The sequence below is a fragment of the Dromiciops gliroides genome, chromosome 6 (genome assembly GCF_019393635.1).
Source record: "Dromiciops gliroides isolate mDroGli1 chromosome 6, mDroGli1.pri, whole genome shotgun sequence".
In the NCBI taxonomy this organism is placed as follows: Eukaryota; Metazoa; Chordata; class Mammalia; order Microbiotheria; family Microbiotheriidae; genus Dromiciops; species Dromiciops gliroides.
The window spans coordinates 93,664,059-93,688,691 of record NC_057866.1 but is presented as its reverse complement, the minus strand read 5'-3'; the positions used below and the strand labels follow the sequence as shown (position 1 = coordinate 93,688,691).

The 24,633-nt window shown below is 42.0% G+C and overlaps 1 protein-coding gene across 1 annotated transcript in view; it reads left to right on the top strand.

Moving 5' to 3' along the window:
- RGS12 (regulator of G protein signaling 12) overlaps positions 1 to 23,594 on the top strand; it is a 221,360-nt gene extending 197,766 nt beyond the window's left edge. The window contains exon 18 of the mRNA XM_043972855.1: positions 23,251 to 23,594. Coding sequence (XP_043828790.1) covers positions 23,251 to 23,594 — 344 coding nt within the window. The remainder of the gene's footprint in view (positions 1 to 23,250) is intronic.
- The last annotated feature ends 1,039 nt before the right edge of the window (positions 23,595 to 24,633 follow it).

Below are 24,633 nucleotides of genomic sequence, written 5' to 3'. Positions count from 1 at the left end.
ATCTGCTTTTTCAATCTCAACAGGTCAACTTGCTAATGTCAAGAGCCAGGAATGTATTATAACTAGATATGTGCTAGTAAATATTTAACAACTGGCTTTTGGGGAGGGGGATGTACACAGGACGCCCTTTAAAATTTAAACCGCATTATTAACATTTTCTCCATAACTTTCTTAAGTTTAGACAATTAGTAAGTAAATCAAGGCCTGATTGGCAGCCTTTGTCAAAGTAAATGCTCACACTTGAAAATTTAACAATCTTGGGCCCATATGAGCTATATGAGAGAGTATAATAACAAATTTTAAATGCTCTTTTTAAAAATTAAGAATATTATTTTCCCAGAATTGCAGTCGTAAGGAACCCCATCAGCTGTCTAAATCTGCCTCATAATTGAAAAGGAAACCCTATTTCAACACATACAACAAACAGCCATCCATCCTTTGCTTAAAGGCCACTGCCAAAAGGAATCCCTCAGTTTCCTGAGACATTCCACTCTTGAGCATCTCTATTTGGGAGGAAGCTTTTCCTTAAAATGTCAAGCCTAAATTTACCCTTTTGTCACTTCTACCTAATTTCCTAATCACACTTTGACCTGAAACAGTTATAGGTTTCAAAAAACAATTCTGTTTTTATAAATGGGTTTGGATTAGTTTGGTGGGAGTCCAAAAACTTAGGAGTCTTCTGTCAACTTTGGCACTTCCCCTTTATCGGCTTTAGTTTCTTTATTTGGAAAATGAGAGATTTGGGCTCAAAGGCCTTTAAATCCCTTTCTCATTTTACTTCCTTCTCCTTTATTTTAAGGGTCCTTCCAACTCAGTGTTCAATCATTCAACAAATATATATATACATACATATATATACACACACATACACACACATATACACATACATACACACACACACACACACACATATATATATATATATATATATATATATATATATATATATATATATATAGGGGGGCAGAGCAATGAGGGTTAAGTGACTTTCCCAGGGTCACACAGATAGTGTCAAGTGTGAGGTTGGATTTGAACTCACGTCCTCCTGAATCCAGGGCCAGGGCTTTATCCACTGCGCCACCTAGCTGCCCCTATTCAACAAATATTTATTGAATTGAGGCAGCATGAGGCAATGGAAAGAATGTTAGATTTCAAATCAGAGGACTTAAGTTTGGATCTCAGCCCAGCCACTTGCTATCTATGTGACCCTTGGGCCCCTCACCTTTCTTGGTCTCAGTTTCTTCATTTGTAAAATGGGGATGGGGTGGGGTGAGTGGACTAGGTGTCCTTAAAGAATCTTTCCTAATTCTTGTGTATTAGAGATCTTGTGATCCTACATTCCTACTAGGTGCCAGGTACTCTCTTAGAGCACATCATTTATTCATATATGGTGTGCAGAAGTTGTGCTTGGTGCTAGGGAAGATACAAAATTTAGACAAGACCCTTTCTCTATCCTTAAAGTTTAGCTATGGGGGCAACTAGGTGGCGTAGTGGACAAAGTACTGGCCTTGGATTCAGGAGGACCTGAGTTCAAATCCAGCCTCAGACACTTGACACTTACTAGCTGTGTGACCCTGAGCAAGTCACTTAACCTCCATTGCCCTACCAAAAAAAAAAAAGTTTAGCCATGATGCTGTGCTTCTTCTCAAGGAATAATAAGAATGACATGGATAGCTGTAAGTCTAACTGTAGAACTTAAACAAGAAACCAATGCTATTAAAATATAAGAGGAAAGGTTTTCACTGACCTACAGAATCAAGGAAGGCTTCTCAGAGAAAGTACCATTTCACTTAAGGTTTAAAAGAGGTAGAAATTCACCTGGGAAAAGATGGAGGATGAAGGCATTCCAAGCCCAGAGGAAAAAGCCTTTGCAAAAGCATGGTGCTGTGAGAATACATTGTGTGTTCCTCTGAAAGCGTGGTATTGAGTAGAATGAGATAAGGGTGGAAAAGTAGGATTGTGCCAAAACATGGAGGGCCTTAGTAGTAATAGGGAACCATTGAAGATTTTGGAGCAGAAGAATGACAAAACCAGAAAAATTCAAGAGAACAATTGTTTTGGTATCAGCATAAAGAATGAATTCAGGGGCAGCTAGGTGGCGCAGTGGATAGAGCACCAGCCCTGGAGTCAGGGGGACCTGAGGTCAAATCTGGCCTCAGACACTTGACACTTACCAGCTGTGTGACCCTGGGCAAGTCACTTAACCCCAATTGCCTCACCAAAAAAAAAGAATGAATTCAGGTGTGGGGAGAATGGAAGTAATCAATCTAGTAAGGAGGCTGTTTAATAGTCCAGGTGGGTAACAATGAGGCAATAAAAAGGAAAGATTATAATAGAATTGACAGTGCTTGTTAATTGACTTATGATCATTGGGACAGCGTCAAAAGTCAAAGAGAGTTCCAGGGTTCTAGCACAGGAGGCAGAGGGATGGATGGCTGTGCCTCAGTTGGAATCATGAGTGTAGAAGGAAGGAAGAGGGCAGAAGGTAGAGAATGAACCCAGGCGGGAACTTGCTGAGTTTGAGGTTTTCTCAGGATATCCAGGTGGAGATGTCCTGCAGGCAACTGGACCTTAGAAGAGAGGTCAGGGTTGGGCTTTTAGACCCAGGAGAGAGTAACTGAAGCTGTGGGAGCGAACAAGATGAAAATCACAGTTTAGGGACCCTTCCAATTCTTCCTGTTCTAAGATTCTGCTCTGTTTATGTAGGGAGATTTTTATGGTTTCACCAAATAAAATATTCCTTTTTCTTTGGCTGGATAGTACTAAACATCTCTCAAGATTTCCAACCCTGCAGCCAACGGCAGGGATAAGATTGAAGATCCTAAAGGCATTTGGGATTGGGCGCTTGTGTGAGTCAAAACTTCAACCCATGGCAAAGCCTGTTTTCCTACTTTGTTCCTTTGTCTCTTCACCTATAAACCTTCTTTTTTTCTGGTGAAAAATTTTAAGAGACTTAGATGAAAGGTTTTATTAGAACCAGTGATGATTACATTACAGAGACCAGAGAGCTTTTATGGGGAATGGCTCCCTTGCTTATTAACAGCAAAGAGCTTCTTACTAGAACTTTTTAATCTGCCAGGAATGAGGAAAGTTGGAGGCCGAGTGAGATCAGAAAATCACAGAATTAGAACTGGAAGGCACCCTAGGGTTCAGCCCGTTCGGCATCCTCATTTTATAGAGAGGGAAACTGAGGCACGGAGAGGTCAAAGTTAGTCAACAAGCATTTATTAAGCCCATACCGGATGCCTGACGCTGTGCTGTGTGGTGGAGATACAAAGCAAAAGTAAAAACAGTCCTCGACCTCAACACTTTCTAATGGGGAAGACAAGAAAAAGGGACACACAAGATATACAAAGAGTTGATGGAAGGGGGATCTCAGAACTGTGGGGCAGGAGAAGCTCGAGAAAAGCTTTCTGCAGAAGGTTGACTGTGAGCTTAGTCTGGAAAGAAGCCAGGAAAACTACAAGTGAGTGGGCTGAGCATTCCAGGCTTGGGGCCAACCAGGGCAAAGGCATGGAGGTGGGAGATAGGGTGTGGGAGAAGCAGCAAATAGGCCAGTGTGGTGAGATGGTGGAGTGCTTTAAAGGGAGCCAACTGTAAAAAGATTGGAAAAATAGGAAGGGGCCAGATTAGGAAGAGCTTTAATTCCAAACGAGAGACTTAAATTTTTGAGGTAATGAGCCATTGAAGCTCATGGATCAGGGGCTGGATTGTGGGGGGCAAAGGGCCTTGAAAGCCTGGCTAGGAGTTTGTCTATTATATTATAGACCAGAGGTGTCAGACCTGGGGCCCTGCTGTAGGTGGTGTTTCTGAGCATTGAAGTGCTTTCTGAGCTACATTAAATGGATAGAGCACTGTCCCTGGAGTCAGGAGTACCTGAGTTCAAATCCAACCTCAGACACTTAACACTTACTAGCTGTGTGACCCTGGGCAACTCACTTAACCCCAATTGCCTCACTAAAAAAAAAAAAATGTAATTTGGGGGCGGCTAGGTGGTGCAGTGGTAAAGCACTGGCCCTGGATTCAGGAGTACCTGAGTTCAAATCTGGCCTCAGACACTTGACACTTACTAGCTGTGTGACCCTGGGCAAGTCACTTAACCCCTATTGCCCCGCAAAAAAAAAAAAAAAGTAATTTGGAAGCATTTTTTAAAAACCCCACAATAAAGCAGATAATATTCGATTTTAAAACTAAGTGAACATGCAACCTGAAGGGATCCGTAAGTATGGATCAGTGGCCCTGTTCCTTTCCAAGTCTGACACCATTGGTGTAGGAAAGAGGGAGTTACTGAAGGTTTCTGAGCAGGAGAAGGATGTGCTTCAGACTCTGTATGAAGCCATTGACTGTTGTGCTATGATTTGACTCGCTGCTGAGTGTGAGTCATGAAGTTGTTACCCCCCAGCATCAAGCCACAGTTAGGCTGATTGAATGAGCAAGCGCTTAATAAGCCCTCCACAGTCTTTGGGTGGAAGCTATAATATAATTACAAGGCTTCCAAATGGTTACTAGCATCAGATGTTGACCCTTTGAAGAATTCCTATGACTCATAGTTTACCTATTGTGTCCCCCCACCCACTATTTTTGGCTTTGGTTTACAAAGAGGGCATGCAACAAAATGCATGCTATCTATTGGATAAAGATCCAATTTGCTATGGAATTGTGTGCTGCTTGTTGACTTTGGTACAACTCATGTGCTTAGTGGAAAAAAAAAAAGAAAGAAATATTCTCTTTTCTCTGCTTTCAGACAGAGTTCTGCCAAGCAGGATCATGAGCAAGGAATTCCATGCTACTTCAAACAAGTAGATTCTTGAAAGCAATTCAAAGCCAGCTGTTTGTGCTCTGGAGCCCATCTCAGAGCTCACAGTTATGTCAGGCCTGCAAAGGTTTTCAGAATAAAGAACACAATGTCAGAGATGAGAGGATTATTAGTACACAGAATGTACAATGTCATTGCTGAAAGGAGCCTTAGAACACAGGACACAGAACATCAGAGCTGGAAGGGACTTTAGGACAAGAAACATGGAATATCAAAGCTGAAGAATCCTTAGAATATAGTACATCGAAGGCACAGTTGGGAGAAGCTTTATTTAGAACAGAGAACATAGAACGTCAGAGCTGATAGAGACCTTAGAACATAAAATGTCAGGACCAGAAGGGGCTTTAGAACAGAGAACAGACAATGTCAGATGCCGGCAAGATTAAGATAGATTAAGATTAAGAGATTAAGAGATCATTTGGGGGGCAGCTAGGTGGTGCAGTGGATAAAGCACCGGCCCTGGAGTCAGGAGGACCTGAGTTCAAATCCGGCCTCAGACACTTGACACTTACTAGCTGTGTGACCCTGGGCAAGTCACTTAACCCTCAGTGCCCTGGAGAGAGAGAGAGAGAGAAATCGATCATTTGGGCCAATTCATCATTTTCCAGATGAGAAAATGACTTGGGTCTCAAAATTAATTATTCATGTTTTACTTAATTGAATGAGGTCAGCATTCTCTAAAGAGGGATGAGGCCGGGTCTAAACCCTGCAAATTCATCAGTAGGCACAGAAACTCCAATGTTCTGTACTGGTAGGAATAGTTCAGCCCAGGCTGAAGTTTACTTTTATGTGAGGATTGGACTACATGCTTTCTAGCTTTAACAGGCTGGGATTCTGTGAAGTACAGAGCTGCTATTTCATAACTTTCTAGACTCAAAGTCAATTCTTGTTTACCCACATTCCTTCAAAGTTACTCCCTGAAACAGGAATTAGCTCCTAATTCTTTAAGTTTGACTTAGCTGTCGCTCGATTGGGACCCATTTCCTGTTTCTGGGAAGAAGGCCTTGGGGCCTCAGCCATCTGGGAAAATGAGGTTAGTATGGGAATATCAGCATTGAGAAGCAGCATTGGCAAAGGGCATAGGCATCTGACCTTGGAGTGAGGAAGACCTTGGTTCAAATCCTGCTAAGATGAAATCACAAGTCCAGAAAAGAAGGAAATAGCCAGCCTTGCCACCACTGCTGTCCCCTCCCCTCATCAGGGGAAACAGTTCCTTTAGACTTTTTGAGTTGCTTTAAACTTAGTGGCATCAAATTTAGAAATAGGCATTAATATGACTAGAAAATTATAATATTCCCTTTAATATAGCAAGCAGCTCCAAAAAAGTTTCTTACATTCATGTGAATTTTATTATGCATTTAGAAGGAATATTTCCCCCATGCAAACAAATCTGTAATATTTTAATAATAATCAATGGGAAATAGGTTAATTTTACAAATATTTCAATTACAGATTTTGTTTGTTTCTTTAAGAATACATTGATTGCTCAGGGAAGCAGCTACTGTCACAGTGGATAGAGTGTTGAACCTGGAGTCAGGAAGACTTGAGTTTGAATTCTGCCTCAGACACTTACTTTTCAGATAGTTGGAGACCAGGCCTAGTCTCCTTTTCCTGCCTAAAATTTCAGGAAGTCCCTGAGGTTCACCTTTAGATTTGATTTCCCTGGGCTTGGTTTTTACTTTTATTAAGAGAGGCAACAAAGGAAGGAAGAGAGTCTCTGACTAATCCTGGGTTAGAGTCCTAACTATTACTCTCCAAGAAAGAATGCAGGGGACTGACCTCTCCCACAATGCAATACCCATCCGTGGAGTAATAATTATGGTCACGCAGCTGACCCAAGATGCTGCATGGCCTTCGAGATAATTCCATGGAAGTTACGTATATAGAATATGATAGCCAGGACAAACATAGAACATAGAATTAAGAGAGATCATAGAATGGAGAACGTGAAATGTTAGCAATAGGAGGGACCTTAGAAACCATGTAGTCCTATCTCCTTATCTTACAAAAGGGAAACAAGCATTTATTAAGCGCTTATTGTATATCAGGCATCGTGCTAAATGTTGCAGATACAAATACACGCAAAAAGAAAAGATAGGGCAGTTAGGCGATGCAGTGGAAACAAGCACCAGCCTTGGATTCAAGAGGACCTGAGTTCAAATTCGGCTTCAGACACTTGTGTGACCCTGGGCAGGTCACTTACTTAACTCTCTCTGCCCTGCAAATAAATAAATAAATAAAAGGGGGGAAAAAAAGAAAAGATAGTGCCTGCCCTCAAGGAGCTTACATTCTAATGGGGAAAGACAACTTAGGAAAAAATAGCTAAAAAGGGGGTCAAGGTAGGAAAACAGAGTTTTAAAGTAAAATTTTTTTTGTTTTTGTTTTTTTGGTGAGGCAATTGGGGTTAAGTGACTTGCCCAGGGTCACACAGCTAGTAAGTGTCAAGAGTCTGAGGCTGGATTTGAACTCAGGTACTCCTGATTCTAGGACTGGTGCTCTATCCACTGCACCACCTAGCTGCCCCTAAAGTAAAATTTTAAAGGTACTGATCTGGGATGAAAACGAATGCAGGCCAGCCTGGACCCTTCCACAAAATGGGGGCTTTAGGAAGAACTCATCCAATGAGTGGAGGAGGTGGGGGGAGAGTTGGGCCTTGCCAAGGAATATTCCAAGGAGACGAAACTGAGGCCCAGAGAATGGAACCTCACTAGAGGCACAATAATAGAAAAAGGACTGGATCTGGAGTTGGGAGTATCCTAAGTTCAAATCCCTCCTAAGGACTAACTGTGTAACCCTGGGCAAGTCACTCAAACTCTGTCTACCTCAGTTTTCTTATATTAAGGGAGAATGATATCCCTTCCTGGGGCTGTTGTGAGGATAAAAATTTGTAAACCTTAAAGTACTCTATAAATGCTAGCTTTTATTTTTATTGCCCAAGCTCACATTATTAACAGACCCAGGTCTCCCCATTTCCAGTCCAAGTTCTTTCCATTGAACTTCAAGACACAGACACATGAAATCCTCAAAACCCACTTTTAAAAAATGAATCATCTTCAGCAACTTCACATTTCTCACCTATAAAGGAAAGAAGAACAGCTTGAATTTCAGGGAACAGCCTAGTGGGAATATAACAGAAGCTTACTCACTTGTAACCTTTCAATGAGCTTGTGGCTGATGGTGGGAAGTCGTGCTGGTCTTTCCGAGGGAATTGTCCAAGAGATAAATGTCACAGGCTAAATTGGCTTTTCCGTGGCCTTCGAGGAAGAGCTACTGAAAGCCTCAGTGTGCCCAGTCCTGGGCCAAGTACTGAGTGAGTTACAAGTGGAAGTGCTGAGGTCGAGTCTCCTCTACGGAGAGCTTCGGAGGGATGATAACTGCCAAGGAAGGGAGTTAGGTAACAGCATGACCGAGGACATGTGGGGATAGAGCAAGATGCAGACGGTGAAGGCAGAGGGAGAGATCAGAGGGGAGGTAGAATAATCAGGGAAGGCTTCCTGGAGGTGGAAGCACTACACTCAAACATAGATGGATGAACATGTCCAAGGCAAATGAAGAGGAGAGGAGGGAACACACTAAGAAAGGAGAACGTGTTTTGAGAAGTAGGTGAGGTAGGCATCATCTCGATTTTAGAAATAAAAGAAGTAAAGCAGAGAAAGGATAATGAACAACTCGTGGCAGAGTCAAAATTCAACCCCAAGTCCTTTACCTCTGGTAAGTACAATGCTCTTACCACCTGCAATAATCACACAAACACTGTATTCAACAACCACACCCACAATACCTTCCCCAACAATAACAGCTGTCATTTACATAGCATTTTAAGGTTTGCAAAGTGTCTTACAAATGCTATCTCATTTTATCCTCATAACAATCCGGGGAGGTAGGACTGATTACTCCCATTTTACAGATGAGGAAACTAAGGCAGACAGAGGTTAAGTGATTTGCCCAGGGTCAGACAGCTAGTAAGTGACTGAAGCTAGATTTGAACTCGGGTCTTTCTGAGTCCAGGTCCTAAACTTTATCCACTATAAAACCTATTAAATACCTCTGTACAGAGTACTTTGTCCATCGCTAGGGTTGTGTATGTATATACATGCATATATACACACGCATACATATATACATACATGTGTGTATATATGCATATCTGTATATGCATATCTGTGTACATGTGTTTTGTGTGTATACATATATATATATATACATATATATATATATATATAAAAATCTCAATCATAAATTTGAGAGCTGGAATGGCCCTTAGAGATCATCTATCCAAGCGTAAAACTTTATATTTATCTCAATTAAACCATCCCATCCCCAAAGTGTCAGTGATACTTATCAGATCAAATTTACCTCCTTGCATTATTAGGATAGTTAATTCATCCAGTTTATTATCTGTACTTTGAACATTTTTATATAACAGGGGTGGGCAAACTCTGGCTCAGGGGCCAAACCCGCCCAGCTGCCTGCTTTTGTATCATTGTAAGAATGATTTTTTTCTTTAAATAGGAAAGAACATTTTTATTACTATTGTAAATTTATTTAGTATTAGCACATGCCAGGCTTTGGAGATACAAAGTTTAGAACAAAAATGGTCTCTGACTATAAAAGAGCTTACATTTTACATGGGGAAATCACTATGTATCCTAATAAATAAGCAACAAAAAAATAGGTATGCAAAATAAATGCATTCATAGGTCCCCAGATTGTACTCCTTACTTTTCTACATTTCATAAGAATGATTTTTTACATTTTTAAAAACAAGAAGACTTTATTTGAAGATGTGAAAACCATTCTTAGCTCTCCCTACAAGAGCACATGGTGGACCAGATTTGGCCTATGGTTTGCTGACCCCTTATATATATATATATTTGAGCTTCCTCTTGATTGCTCTCTCTTGCGAGTTACTGATCTCTTTTGCTAGTCCTCTTCTTTTGTTCTAACCTACAATGATACGGGTTTGGCCTTTCCCTCTCCCTTCCATTTTCAGTTTTAGCCCTTTTTATTTGATTTACAAAACTCCAGTTAAAAACTTTATTTATTTATTTATTTTTACCAGTCCTTGTTAGATGCACTTCATCCTTTGCCAAGAAACCATCATTCATATATTTCAAATTATGGCCCAGAAATCTGAATCCCATTCTCATACACCATCTTCTTAGCCATCTGTTCATTTCCTAAATGTGTCTTTCTCTTCTGAACCCCCATCTTGAATCAGCAATACTGATGAAAATACCCCCTCTGCCCCCAAGATCTTCAGTTTTTACTTTTTTGCTCATAATTCTTAGCAGGGCTTTTTAATTTCTTTCTGATGATATAATTTATCCCTACATGAAAAACCAGAAGTTGGGAACTTACTACCTTAGAATATAGATGCATATTTTCCAGCCTTTTTCTGTTCCCTTCAGCTTGGAATGGTCAAGCCAAGTACTTCACTTGTCTTACCCCTGATTTCTATCTGGTAAGCAGTTGTTGTCAGGGTTGGCGTACCTTGGGAGAATCTTAGTCATGTGCCGGATACAAGCCCTGGGAAGATTGCAGCTGTCTCTATGGTTTTTGTCAGGTCAGTTAATACCTTCAAGCAGGGAATCCACATCCTCCATTACTTTTTTTTTTTTTTTTTAGTGAGGCAATTGGGGTTAAGTGACTTGCCCAGGGTCACACAGCTAGTAAGTGTTAAGTGTCTGAGACTGGATTTGAACTCAGGTACTCCTGACTCCAGGGCCAGTGCTCTATCCACTGCGCCACCTAGCTGCCCCCATTACTTTTTGCTATAATAGATCCTTACGGTAAGATGCTTCTGGAAGAGCAGTAAGAAGACTCTCTCAGCACCATGGATCTGGCGTCAAAATTGGAAAAGGATCCTGGAAGTTCTCAAATCTACCTGCCTCTTCATACAGAGGGAAAAGCTCACATCCACAAAGATGGCTTTGTCCATGATCACACAGTGAATTCATGGTAGCACCTAAACTAGAATCCAGGTCTTCCAGTTCTCACTCTAGCAATCTTTTTTTTTTTTTTTAACCACATGCCTCTCTTAGAAGGCATCCATTTCCCCTTGCCCTGATTCCTTCCCTGCTGTCCATAAATACACCCACATCTCTCCCATCCTTTATAAAAAAACCAACCCTCCCTAGATCCTACCATCCCCTTGAGCTATATCCATTATCTCTCCTCTTATCTATCTCAGGCAAACTCCTAGAAAAAAAAAAGCTGCCTGAGCTTGTCTCCACTTCCTCTGCTCTTACACTCATCTCATTCTTTTTCCACATGACAATTGACCTCCTTACTCATTTAAGACTGATCTCTCTCAAGTCTCAGCTGATCTCTCAATTGCCAATTCTTCTGACCTTTTCTGGATGCTCATCCTTGACCTTTCTATAGCATTTGCCCCTGCTGGATGCCTTTTCCTCCGGGATACTTGGGTCACCTTTGGATTTTGTGATTCTCTCTTGGTTCTCCTACTTGTGTTGGATTTCCTTTTCATCACCCTTTTCAGCTTCATCATCCATATCCTGTCCCTAATAGGGTGTACCTAGAGGCTCTAGAGTGCACACTTCTCTCTCCAGACTTCTCTCAAGGATCTCATCAGCTTACATGGGTTTGATTATCTTTTTGCTGAGGACTCCTGGATCTCTACATCCAGGACCCTTCAACCTTCCCCCAAGCTCCAGCACCACATCACCATCTGCATAGTGGACATTTCTACCTAGACGTCAAACCAAACATGTCTAAAGAGAATCTTTCCCTAGAAAATCCACCCTTCTTTTCAAATTTCCCATTTTTGTCAAGGGCACCTTTTAGTCACCTGAGTTCACAACTCTAAGGTCATCCTCAGATCTTCATTCTCTTTTACTTATATATTCAATCAGTTCCTCAGTTAAGGCCATGTTTTTTAGCTCCACAGCATCTTTCCCACCCTTCCCCTTCTTCCTACTCACATGGCCATCACTCTGGTTTAGGCCTTCATTACCTCTTGCCTAGACTATTACAAGAGCCTCTCATTTCATCTCCTGCCTCAAGTTTATTCACACCCCAACCCATTTTCCAATTAGTAGGGGACTGACGTAGTGAGGCCTGTCTTTTTTTGTTGTTTGTTTTGTTTTGTTTTGTTTTGTGGGGTAATGAGGGTTATGTGACTTGCCCAGGGTCTGTAAGTGGTAAGCACTTAAATGCTTGTTGATTGACTTTCAAATGGAAAGGTAATGGAAAGATCACTGGACCTGGGTTTGATTCTAGTTCATTCAGTTACAAATGAGGTGACTATATGTAAATCACTTCCTCCTTCTAGGACTTAGTTTGTAAAATGAAAGAAAGAGGACTTGTATGATCTTCTTCACAGGACTCTTGTGAGGAACGCATCTCCAATACTTCTACACGGACATAACCTTTCCGCTAGGGCAGATTGTGGCCCTTCCATCCCTTGGGAGTGGGTCTTTGAGTATGATTAGGGCTGAAAAATTTATTCCCCTGCAGCCAACTTGGAGATGAGCTTCTCAGAGCTTAGCTTAGCTGCTCCACAGATACCAGACTTAGAGTCAGTCATTTGATCCACTGCTGAGTCTCTGATGCCTTTTCAGCTTGGAAGGACCGGTCCTGGAGCCTACATTCTGCTGGAAGATATATTGAGAAGCAGGGGCCCCCTTGACATGACAGGTTTATGCAGGAGGATATTAGTGATAGAATCAGGAAAGCACTTTGTAAAAGAAATGAGCAAACAAACAAAAGCACAGAATGATTGTGAATTATCACCACCCACATGTCCTTGGGCAACTCAGCCAAGCATTTCTGGGTCTTGGTTTCTTCATCCCTAAACTGAATTAGATGACCTTCTTGCAATCTCCTTGTCTTGGACCATCTTTGCTGGTCAGTCATTTCACTCGTGTCTGACTCTTCATGACCCCTTTTGGAGTTTTCCTGGTAAAGATACCAGAGCAGTTGGCATTTCCTTCTCTAACTCATTTTAGAAATGAAGAAACTGAGACCAACAGGGTTAAGTGACTTGCCCAAGGTCACACAGATAGTAAATATCTGAGACTAGATTTGAACTCAGGTCTTCCTGATTCCAGGCCTGGTGCTCTCTCCACTTCACCACCTAGCTGAGGAAACCATCTTCATCCTGCTGGAAATTCAGGGATGAGACCACTATACTATGGTCTCTTATAGTCTCACCATTCTTCTCCCCCCACTCCTTTCTGACACCCACTTTTGTGTTGTCTTCCGTCATTATTTTCAGGAAGCTCCTTGAAGAGAGGCTATCTAACTTACTTGCATTTAAATACCCAGTTCTTGGCACAGTGCCTAGCCACATAGTAAATGCTTAATAAATATTCTATCTGTTCTATCTATCTACCTACCTAACTATCCTATCCTATCCTATCCATTCTACTCATTTATTGACCTATCTTATTATTTTTTTTAAGTGAGGCAATTAGGGTTAAGTGACTTGCCCAGGGTCACACAGCTAGTAAGTGTTAAGTGCCTGAGGCTGGATTTGAACTCAGGTCCTCCAGACTCCAGGGCCAGTGCTCTATCCACTGCCCCAACTAGCTTCCCCTTGACCTATCTTTCTATCTGTTTTTCACCTCTGAAGTTCCTTCCAGTTCCAATCTAGCTTTCTCACTTTACAGATGAGGACACTGAGGGTGAGAGAAGGAGTGACTCACTGAGGTCACACAACCAATCAGTTTCAGGGCCAGGTTGAGAAACCAGGTGTCCTGCCTTTCAGAGAAAAGTTTACTGAATTCCCCAACGTGACTGGAAAAAATTCCCTCAGGGGCCCCCTTGGGGCTGGTCTCCCCAGAGCAGGCTGCCTTCTCTGTTGTCTGCTGAACTAAGATGAGAAGTACATGGTCCCCACCCTGTTTTAGGCCTGGCTGTTCCTGCTGAGCAAGGCAACTGTAGAATGACTTGTTTTTTTTTTCCCTGAGGACAGAATGCCGTGCTGGCTGGGGTTGAATAAGGGCCTTGAAAGTGAGCCACTCTTTCCTGTCTCAGGTTGCCCAGGACTGCTACTCCTCAGCCTCCACCCCCTCAAATAGTATTTGTATTAGTGGGCTGATGATCCCTAAATCCCTTGTCCCCAGGGTAGGGGGAGGTGGGGAGGTGGGTCTGCTTCAGAGCCGCTTGTGAGTTCAGTTCCTGTCCACATGCCCCAACCTGATCCTCTGTGCATGGGGAGAAGTTTCACAAACAGACACTCCCCCGAGAAAAACCTGTGACACGCTGAACAGTTGTAGGCATGTCCTTTCATAGATGTTACATACACTTCATCGGAGGCTCAGCACACTGTATGAACACCCATGTAGTTCAGGGAAGGCCTGGGATTGAACCTGACATGAACTGATGAGATCCTTCAAGAGAGGAAAGAGAAGAGGGGTGAGGATAGGGTTTTAGGAGACACCTGTGATTAATGGGTTTGTGACATGGATGAAAGAGGGACTGAAGCAGAGGGATTGCATAGGTAGGGAGAGAACCAGTGGAGACTAGTGTCACGAAGACGCAGAGGGGAGACAGACGTATCCAGGAATGGGGGCAGCCAGCAGTGTCAGATGCTGCAAGGAGTTTTTTTGTTTTTTTAAAAGGCCATTAGATTCAGCCGCTAAGAGGTCACTGGGAACTTTGAAGAGGGTAGTTTTCATTTGATTAGAATTGAGAGGAGAAGTAGAGGCACCAAGGATTGACATGAAAGAGAATGATTGCTGGTAGTAATGAGTTAGATGGTAGGAATGCCTGGAATAGGAAGAGTAGGATCAATGAGGGTGTTTTGCTTTTTAAGGATGGGGAGACATGAGTCTTTTTGTAAACAGCGGGAAAGCAGCCAGTAGACAGAGTGAGATTGAAGATGGATGAGAGAATACTAACAATCCCCTTTGAGTTCAAATCTGGCCTCAGACACTAGCTGTGTGACCCTGGGCAAGTCACTTAAATTTGTTTGCCTCAGTTTCCTCATCTGTACAAATTAGTTGAAGGAAATGCCAAACCACTCCAGTATCTGTGCCAAGAAACCCCAAATGGAGTCATGGAGTGTCAGCCACGACTAAACAACAAAAATTGACAAGACAAGAATCTACCCACAAGACTGGGTAGGATCAACAGGGGGTGGCCTTGGCAAGTAGAAGGATCACCTCTTTGCCTAATACAAGAGTGAAGGAAAGAGTTCCAAACATGCCTTCTACTATACCCAGGCCCAAGGAGAGGAAGTTATGACCTCCCCTTGCAAAGTGGAGATTGGGAAGGGTGGGAAAAGGGTAAGATGCCAAGATCTTTCTGGTTGGGAAACCAAAAAGGGAAATAAAATGACCAGGATCTGGGGACTCAAAGGCCTCTTCCCCTTCCCTTGACCTTGTACTCTGTCAGATATACTAATAGCTTGAGGGAGAGAAATCTGGTCCATAGTCAGTCAGTCCATCAACAAGCATTTATTAAGAGCTTACTACTATGTAACCCCAGTGGGGACAGCTAGGTAGCACAGTGGATAGAGTCCTGGGTTTGGAGTCAAGAAGACCTGAATTAAAATTAAAGTCTGGCCTCAGACACATCCTAGATTTGTGACCCTGGGCAAGTCACTTAATCCTTTTTGCCTCAGTTTTCTCATCCGGAGAAGGAAATGGCAAACCATTCTAGTATCTTTTCCAAAAGAACTCCAAATGGGATCACAGAATGTTAAACATGATTAAAACCACTGAACAACAAGAACTACTTATCCATTGGTTTCTAATCTTGTCTTGGGCCCTCACTTGTTTCCTGACCTTGAATAAATAACTTCACCTCTTTTGCCTCAGTTTCCTCCTTTGTAAAATAACTAGACAGTCTCTACAGTTCTTTCCAGGTCTAAGGATCTATAATTTTGAAACGCTGTGTGGCAGATCTTGTGATATCTTCCTCCATTTTTAGCCACCTGGCCTTCCCAACTGTCCCAGCCTGTGAGTGTAATGATAATAATAGCTGACATTTATGTCACTACATCCATTATCTCACACAATCTGGCTTCAGCCTACCCTTCCTCCAGTCTCATTTCCTTCAATCCATCCTCCAGAGAGTTATCAGAATCACCCCTGATGCGCAGGCCTGACCATATAAGTCCTCTGCTCAAAGACCTTCAGTAGCTCCCTATTTCCTACAGCAAATAATTACCAGAAAAGATTATAATCTCTACACAGAGAATTCCCAAATCTGCATGTTTAGCCTTACTCTCTCTCCTAACTCTAGCCTGACATTACTAATGCCTGATGGACATCTCCACCTGGATATCCCACAGGCATCTAAATTCAACAAATCCGAGATGCAACTCATATTTTTCTCAAAGTCCATCCCTCCTCCAAAGTTTTCCCTTTCTTTGGGTTTTTTTTGGGGGGGGGGTTGCAGGGCAATGAAGGTTAAGTGACTTGCCCAAGGTCACACAGCTAGTTAAGTGTCAAGTGTCTGAGGCCAGATTTGAACTCAGGTACTCCTGAATCCAGGGCCAGTGCTTTATCCACTACACCACCTAGCTGCCCCCCAAAGTTTCCCCTTTCTATAGAGAACACCAATATCCCAGATTTTTAATGTTGATGTTATGTTCCACTCTTCTCTCTTCCTTCCCCTTGTTCTCCTTCCCTCTCCATATCAAACCAATGATCAAGTCTTGTCAATTCTACCTCTACTTCTAAAACATATCTCCCAACTGTCCAATTCTCTCTACTTCAGTAGGTACTCCCCTAGTTTAAGTCTGTATCCTCTCTCTCTCCTGAACTATTGCAATAGCCCCTAAATTGGTCTCCCTGCTTCTAGTCTCTCCCCTCTCCAATCCAACTTCTACAGAGCCTCCAAATTGATATTCTTAAAACATAGATGTGACCCTGTTACCCCTTTACTCAAAAATCTGGAATGCCTCCCTATTGCTGCTACCATCCAGACACAGCCCAGGTATTACCTCCTACCTGCAGTCCTTCCTGATACTCTTGAAATTGCTTTGAATTATTCTGTATATAACATTTATTTCCTTATCTGTGCATGTGTTGTGTCTCTCAGAAGAATGAAGCCTCCCTGAAGTCAGGATGAATCTCTAGACTTGAACACAATGCCTTGGCTGCAGGAGGCACTTAAGAAACATTTGTTGCATTGAATTGAAGTCAGGATAGATATAACCCAGATCTTTGGACTCTCAGTCCCTACTGTTGTTCTTGTTGTTGACAAGGAGGATGAGGAAGAGGAGGAAAATGAGGCATTTTAGGTGTGTCTGACTTTCCTTGATGCCATTTTGGGTTTTCTTGGCAAAGATACTGGAGTGGTTTTCCTCCTTCAGTCGTTTCATAGATGAGGAAAGTGAGGCAAATAGGATGAAGTAACTCGTCCAGGGTCACACAACCGGAAAGTGTCTAAGGTCACATTTGAACTCAGGTCTTCCCGACTTCAAGCCTGACTCTGTATCCACTCTGCTGCCTGGCTGCCCAATCCGTGCTACGGCCAACTCAATTCAGGAGGACAATGGGATCACTCAATAGGGGCCCTAACGCTCATACTTAGGAATGGTTTTTAGTCCTTCTTTTAGGTCTGTGAAGAAGCTGCTGGAGAATAGGCCTGTCAAGCTGGTGAGAGGAAGTGAGGCATGGTGCAGAACTAGTATGGACTTCCCTATGAAGGCTGATGTTGCTGGGAGAACAAAACTGTTTGCAGGAGGTGAATTTTTGAGTGCACATCAAGTCAACAAGCATTTACTAAACACCTACTATGTGCTGGGCACTGTACTAAGTGCTCAGCGTACAAAGAAAGGCAACAACAAATGCAGTCCTGCCCTCAAAGAGCTTATACTCTAATGAGGGGTTGGGAGGGAGTAACATTCAAACTGCTTTGTACAAATAAGGCATCCATGGGATAAATTAGCTGAAATGGGGGGCAGCTAGGTGGTGCAGTGGATAGAGCACCGGCACTGGATTCGGGAGGACCTGAGTTCAAATCCAGCCTCAGACACTTGACACTTACTAGCTGCATGACCCTGGGCAAGTCACTTAACCCTCATTGCCCCACCAAAAAAAAAAAATTAGCTGAAATGTCAGGGAGAAGGCACCAGCAGGCAGGGGTCAGGGAAAGATTTCTGGCACAAGGTGGGGATTGAAAGAAACCAGGCAAGCCAGGGGAGGAGGGAGAGAATTCCAGGGATGAAGAGAGTCAGTTGTCTTGTGCAAGCCATGGAGAGGGGGAGGAGGAGGAGGCCGTGGGTAACCAGATTGTGGAGTGTGTGAAAGAGAAGGAGGTTTAAGAAGACTAGGAAGGTAGGAAGGTGCAAGTTTAAAAAGGGCTTTAGAAGTCAAACTGAGGATTTTATAGTCGATCCTGGAGATGATAGGAAGCTGCTGGCATTTACTGAGTACAGGGGTGATGTAGTGAGACCTATTCTTTAGGAAGATGGCTTGGACAGCTGGGTGGAGAATAGACTCCAATGGGCAGAGACTAGAGGCAGGGAGACCACCCTGCAGGCTATTGCAGTGGTCCAGGCACGAGGTGATGAGAGCCTGTACTAGGGTGTGGGCAGCGTCAGAAGAGAGAAGGGGGTATATACACAAGAGGTGTTCTAAAGATAGACTCAGTAAGAGTGCATTTTCCATCCTACCCGCCTGTACATTTTAAAAATCACAGGACGGCTATATATTCTTCAGTTTTCTCTTAGGAAAGACTCTTTCTTCCTGGGGCAGCTGCTGCCAAATATTCTCAATAAACCCCTTTTGGATGAGATGACTGTGTCTGGACGTCTGGGCAGAAGCATCCAGGAGGCACAGGCTTGCTTGGGAGTTGGGAGAGTGTGACAAGGGATTGCTGCTTCCCCCTCACTGAGCCTCAGTTTCCCCCTCTGTAAAATGAGAGCACTGGGCAAAATCATCTATATTTAAGGACCCTACAGAACTAACAGGCTATGATTAATCTCTAACACTTTTTATCTGTAGATAAGGCATCCAAATTTTTCCAATTGTTTTGTTTCTAGGAATTTCTTCGTTTGAGAAAGTTTTCCTTATAGACCAAATTTCTCAGCAAAGATCATTTTTAGTTGCTCAATATGTATGACATATTTTGTGTATATGTGAATGAGTGTGTGCATATATATGTATGTGAGTGCATATAATAATAATAATAACTAGCATTTATATGGCACTTTAAAGTCTGCTGAGCACTTATCTCACTTAATCCTAATAACAACAATGGAAAGTAGGTGCTGTTTTTATTTTTTTTTTACATTTAGAATTACATTTAGAATTTACATTTAGAATTATATTTTCCCAAATTGCATGTAAAATACAAATTTTGACATCAATTCTTTTAAAACTTTGTGATCCAAATTCTCTTCCTCCCTCCGCCCCCCCCTGCCAAGAACTCAAGCAATTCAATATAAGCTATACATGAGCAGTCAAGCAAAACATTTCTGCATTAGCCAGGTTGTGAAAGAAAACAGACAAAAACAAAACTTCAGATAAAGGAACTAACAAAAACATTATGCTTCAATCTGTATTCAGATACCATCAGATGAATTGCATTTTTTATAAAAACCTTCAGAGTTGTCTTGGATCATTGCACTGCTGAAAATAACCAAGTCATTCACAGCAGATCATTGCACAATATTGCTGTTATTTTGTATATAGTACATTTTATTTTGCAGCAGCTCATGCAGGTCCTTCCAGGTCTTCCTGATAGCATCCTGCTCATCTTTTTTTTTATAGTAAACTACATTTATATTGTACACATAGGTGTTGTTTTTAATTCCCATTTTATAGATGAGGAAACTGAGGCAGACAAAGTTAAGTGACTTGCTCAGCTTCACACAACTAGGAAGTGACTGAATCAGGATTTGAACTCAGATCTTCCTGACTCCAAGTCTAACACTCTAGCCATGGTGTCCCCTAGTTGTCTTAAATAGTTGCTTATATAAGAGTAAAAATGTGTGTACACTGTAGTGTGTGCAAGTGAATATATTTGTATTGTATGAGTGCATATATAAGTGTGCGAATGTGTCTCTGCATGGTGTGCTTATGTCTGTGCAATTTTATATTGCATGATTGTATTTATATGTATTGACATGCATCAGAATACATGTTTGTATACATATCTGTATTGTTTGAATATACATTTGTATGTCTTTGTGTCTGTATTACTTTTCTTTTGTGTGAAAATATGTGTCTGTGTTTTGGGTGTGTATTTGTGTGAATGTGTGTTCCTATTTGGGCTTGTGTTTGTGGGTATGAATTTATACTGTCTGCACAAGTATGTCTGTGTATTGTATATGTATGAGAATGTCACAAAGGTGGTATGTATGAGAGAGAGAGAGAGAGAGAGAGAGAGAGAGAGAGAGAGAGAGAGAGAGTGTGTGTAGAAGGAAAGGAAAATTCCTGGTTTTGGCTGATGATTCCATGAAAACAAACTTTTTCGACTGTTTAAAAAAATCAGGAATTCAAAAACAGCTCAAGAGGTGTGGGGGTGGGAGCAGGCATTAGGTTTAAAATTGGATATAGAAACAACCCTATGTGAGAGAGAGCACTTCACTCAACTCGACAGAGAAAAAGAACCAAGAAATCTTGGTTATGAATAAGAGCTAATGTTGGAAAATACTGGTCTGTGGAAACAGGCCAACATATGGGGTGCACAGTGAGTGTTTGTGTGAGTCTCAGTTTCTTTATCTGTAAAAGGAGGAGGCTAGAACAGATGGTTTCCAAGGTCCCTCCTAGGTCTATACCCCACGAACCATAGGCAATGGAGGGATGCCTTGATTCTTTGCCATGGTAAGGTCTGGGTTTGAATCCCAGATCTATTGTTATTTACTACCCATTAGACCTTGGTCAAATTACTTGTCCTCCTGGAGTCTTCATCTCTTCATTTTACAAATGAGGAAGTTGGACCAGACAACTAAGATTCCTGATGGCTCAACATTTATGATCCTATTATTTTATGACCGAGTGTTTAGGTAGATTATTGTCAACAGCAGGCTGAGAAATAGAAGCTCAAACACTAGCCAAACTTGGGAGAAAGGAGGACCCATGTACAGGTGCTGACTTCAGGGAAGGTCAAGTGAGAATCCACCTCTGAGGGGAGGCTGCTCACTTAATTCAGACCTCTGAGGTACAAGGTGATTGCACCATCTGCCGCAGATAACAGCCTGAGTGTAAAGGAAATCTGTGAGTGATTTCCAATGGGTCAAATTGATGGATGAACTCTCTTTGAGTCTGTGCAGAATCTGGTTTCAATCAGGTATCTCCAGTCTTGTATCTGCTATCTGGATCCCCAGAGAAGTAGCCTCTAGTAGTGGCATGGACACCTGAAGTCTTCCCCCATCCCCAAAGTCATCATCTGCATCAGACACCTTGAGTTGTAGGGACTATATAACAGACTATAAGTTTATGATACTATCATTTTCTGTGCATGGGTTTATCTGGAGCTTGTGGAAGTCATAGCCTCTCCTCCGTCATCTTTGATACTATCATTTTAAAAAGAGAATTATTAAGAACATAAAAACCAATGTATTGGGGGAAAATTGTTATATATTTTCAATCTATCAAAATATCTAAAAATGTAATGAAAAGAGCATTAGATAGAGAATCTAGTAGATTAGGGGTCTCTAAAGTTCCTTCTATTGCAGGAGTTCTTAAATTGGGGTCCATGTGCATTAAAAATCTTTTAAAAATGATTATTTCAATATGATTGGTTTCCTTTGTAATTCTCTGAATTTTATTTCATGCATTTAAAAACATTATTCTAAGGAGGGGTCTGTAGGTTTTACCAGAGGACCAAAGGGACCCATCACACACACACACACACACACACACACACACACACAATGTTAGGAGTCCATCTTCTATTGAGACTATTCTATGCTTAAAGTCATTTTCAGCTAAGATTCATATTTCTAAGGGCTCTTTTAGATCTGACATCGCATGTTCTAAGGGTCCTTCTGGCTCTGACATTCCATGCTCTACAGCCCCTCTCAGCTCTGACATTCCATGTTCTAAGGTCCCTTACAAACCTGGCATTCCATGTTCTAAGGTCTCTTCCAGCTTTGACATTCCATGGGGTAAAGTCCCTTGTAGCTCAGATGTTCTATGATCTGGAACAGTTCAGACATTCTTTGTTCTTTCGATATTCTCAAGATCCTTCTGGCTCTTCAATTCCAGCTCTAGTTCTTAAGGTTTCCCCAGCACCAAGTTTCCTACAATATGCTAGGCACACTAGGTGAGCTACTTTTCCTGGCCTCAGTAGAGACTGATTAGTGTGGTTATTTGTTTTTCCATGTGCGTGTGCATATCTTATCTCCCTAGCTAGACTCTAAGGACAAGGGCAAAGACTATCTGATACTCTTTGCTCTGTCTGTCTCCTACCGCCACCTCCTTTGCTTGAAGGAGATGGCATAGATGACCAGGCCTTGCATATAGTAGAGAACTTGGCACTGGGAAAACCTTAAGAACTAGAGCTATGATTTCATCAATGAGGGTCTCCTCCCCATTTGTGAAGATCATAGCCCCTTTTTGTGTTTATAGACAATCAAGTTGCTAGTGACCATCCTCTCTGTCCTCAGTCGGTCTGGTTTCAGTGTTGCTAGGTTCACATTCAAAGTCTTTCCATCTTGGCAGGGTCACTCAGAACTTGTGTGCTGCTGACCAGTCCTGAAGAAACCATGTCATCAGAGAGTCTCAGAGGAGGACTGTGGGAGAAGATTCTCATAATATTTATGATGATTGATAAAAGGCAACATGGTGTAGCAATATGCTGATCTTGGAACCAGGAAGACTTGGGTTCAAATTCTAACTCTGATAATCCTGGCTGTGTCAGCCTGGGCATTTAAATCACTTAGCCTCTCAGTGCCCTTAGGCAGTTGTCTAAGACCAACTATGAGGTACTGAACAGGTGCTCCTCTGTATTGGCAGAGTTTCCTTATTGGATATTCTCTACACCAATGAAATCACAGGTCTGGTTGAAATAACAATAACAGTAATAACACTTCTTTCATACATAAAGTATTCTCTTGTCACAAAGACACTTCTTACAACCATCCATGAAATGGGTAGGTTAGGTTTTATTATCCCTGTTTTACAAGCTAATGAACTGAGCCTCTCAGAGAATTTTTTTATTGTGATGTTGAAAAGGTGATAGATCATGATAGAGAAACCAGTCATTCTTGTCATTAAGGTTCATATTTCCTTTTATTCATCAAGCACATTTATTTATTTATTTACCCACCCAACCATCTATCTATGTATCTACATATCTATCTATTTACCTATCTACCTATCTACTCATTCATTCATCTATCTGTTTATTTATTCGACCATTTATTTATTTATTTGCTTATTTGTGTTTTTATGGATCTATTGGTTTAGCTTTCTGTTCATTCATTCATTCACTCACTCATTTATTTATTTGTTCATTTGTTCACCTATTTACCCATTTATTTATTTGTTTGTTTGTTTGAATAGGAGCAAGCCATGGAAGGACAAAAGAATCTGGAAACTTCTGTGAGCAGAACCCTCATCCTCTTCAACATGACCCCAGCTTGTATCCTGGGACAAACTCTGGCAGTGAACTCCCAGTGAACAGAATCATTGATGTGGATGGAGTCAAGGGGGGGATCAATAGCCCGATGCCCTCCTCAGAGTCTGATGGCAACCTCAGCTTTGAAGGATCTATCTCAGAGCTTCGAATGTGCCAGGGGAGAACACGCACAGGCGTGTATAGAACATCAGATCTCCCAAGTCTCCTTACTGTGAAGAGTGAGAAACACAAGTGCAGGGAGAACCAGTATAAAGCAACTTTTGTCTGAGTCCCAAGACTTATTTTGTCCTTGAAGATGAGGAAATGTGGTGGGGGGTTTTCCCAGTTCTCTTCTATTTAATGATACTACTAATAATGGTGCTTGAAGATTTACAAAGTACCACACACACACACACACACACACACACACACACACACACACACAAAATCTCATTACAACCATATGAAGGAAGCAGTGCAAGTATTATCATCATTCCCATTTTACAGGTGGGGAAAGCAACACCCAGAAAAGGCTTGAAATCAGCTGGTTTGTTGGTAGGGGAGCCAGGAGTGAATCCCCTGTCTTTTGTTTTCAAGTCTAGTGCTAGGCAACCTCTCTGTTAGTGGGAGGAGATGAAAATCTCTGGGCTCCCTTGGGTGTTCCGTGTTCTGTGTTTGGACAACCTCTGCCTTGAAAACAATCTTTGCCACGCTTTAGACATGACCATTTTTGGCTGGAGTCAGAGAGCCTTTATTTGTACCCTGGCCCAGCTGTTCACTGCCTGGGTGAGCTCAAGCGAATCTCTGATCCTTTTATGCCTTCGGGTCCCTGCTTGGTAAAACGAGGCTGTTGGACTGGATGACCCACAAAGCGCAGTCTGCCTCTGACATTTTAGGTCCCAAGGTCCTTCCAGCTTTGCATCCTATAAGTCACTCTCAATCAGACTTGCTCATTCCCCATTCATTTATGGTCTTCCACATAGACCGGGTGAAAAAGCCGAGGGAGTGCTGATGAGGGCATTCTCTGCTCTCTAAGAAGTATGTGGTCATGGAAAATGCTTTAAGGATGGTCAGGTCCAAGCCAGATGGTTGATATTTAGGAGTGACCATCAGGAGAAGGAGTAGCTTTCTCTTCACTCATTATACCTGGGTAGCCTGGTGTAGTGGTTAGAACACTGGACTTCATAAAGTCTGGGGTCCAGCAGCTTGATTCCAGTCTGAGCTCTACTGTTACCTAACTGTGTGACCCTGGGCAGGTCATTTGAGTTGTCTAGGCCTTTCTTCCTTCATCTCTAAACTGAAGGTGTTGAATTAATTAACCTCTAAAA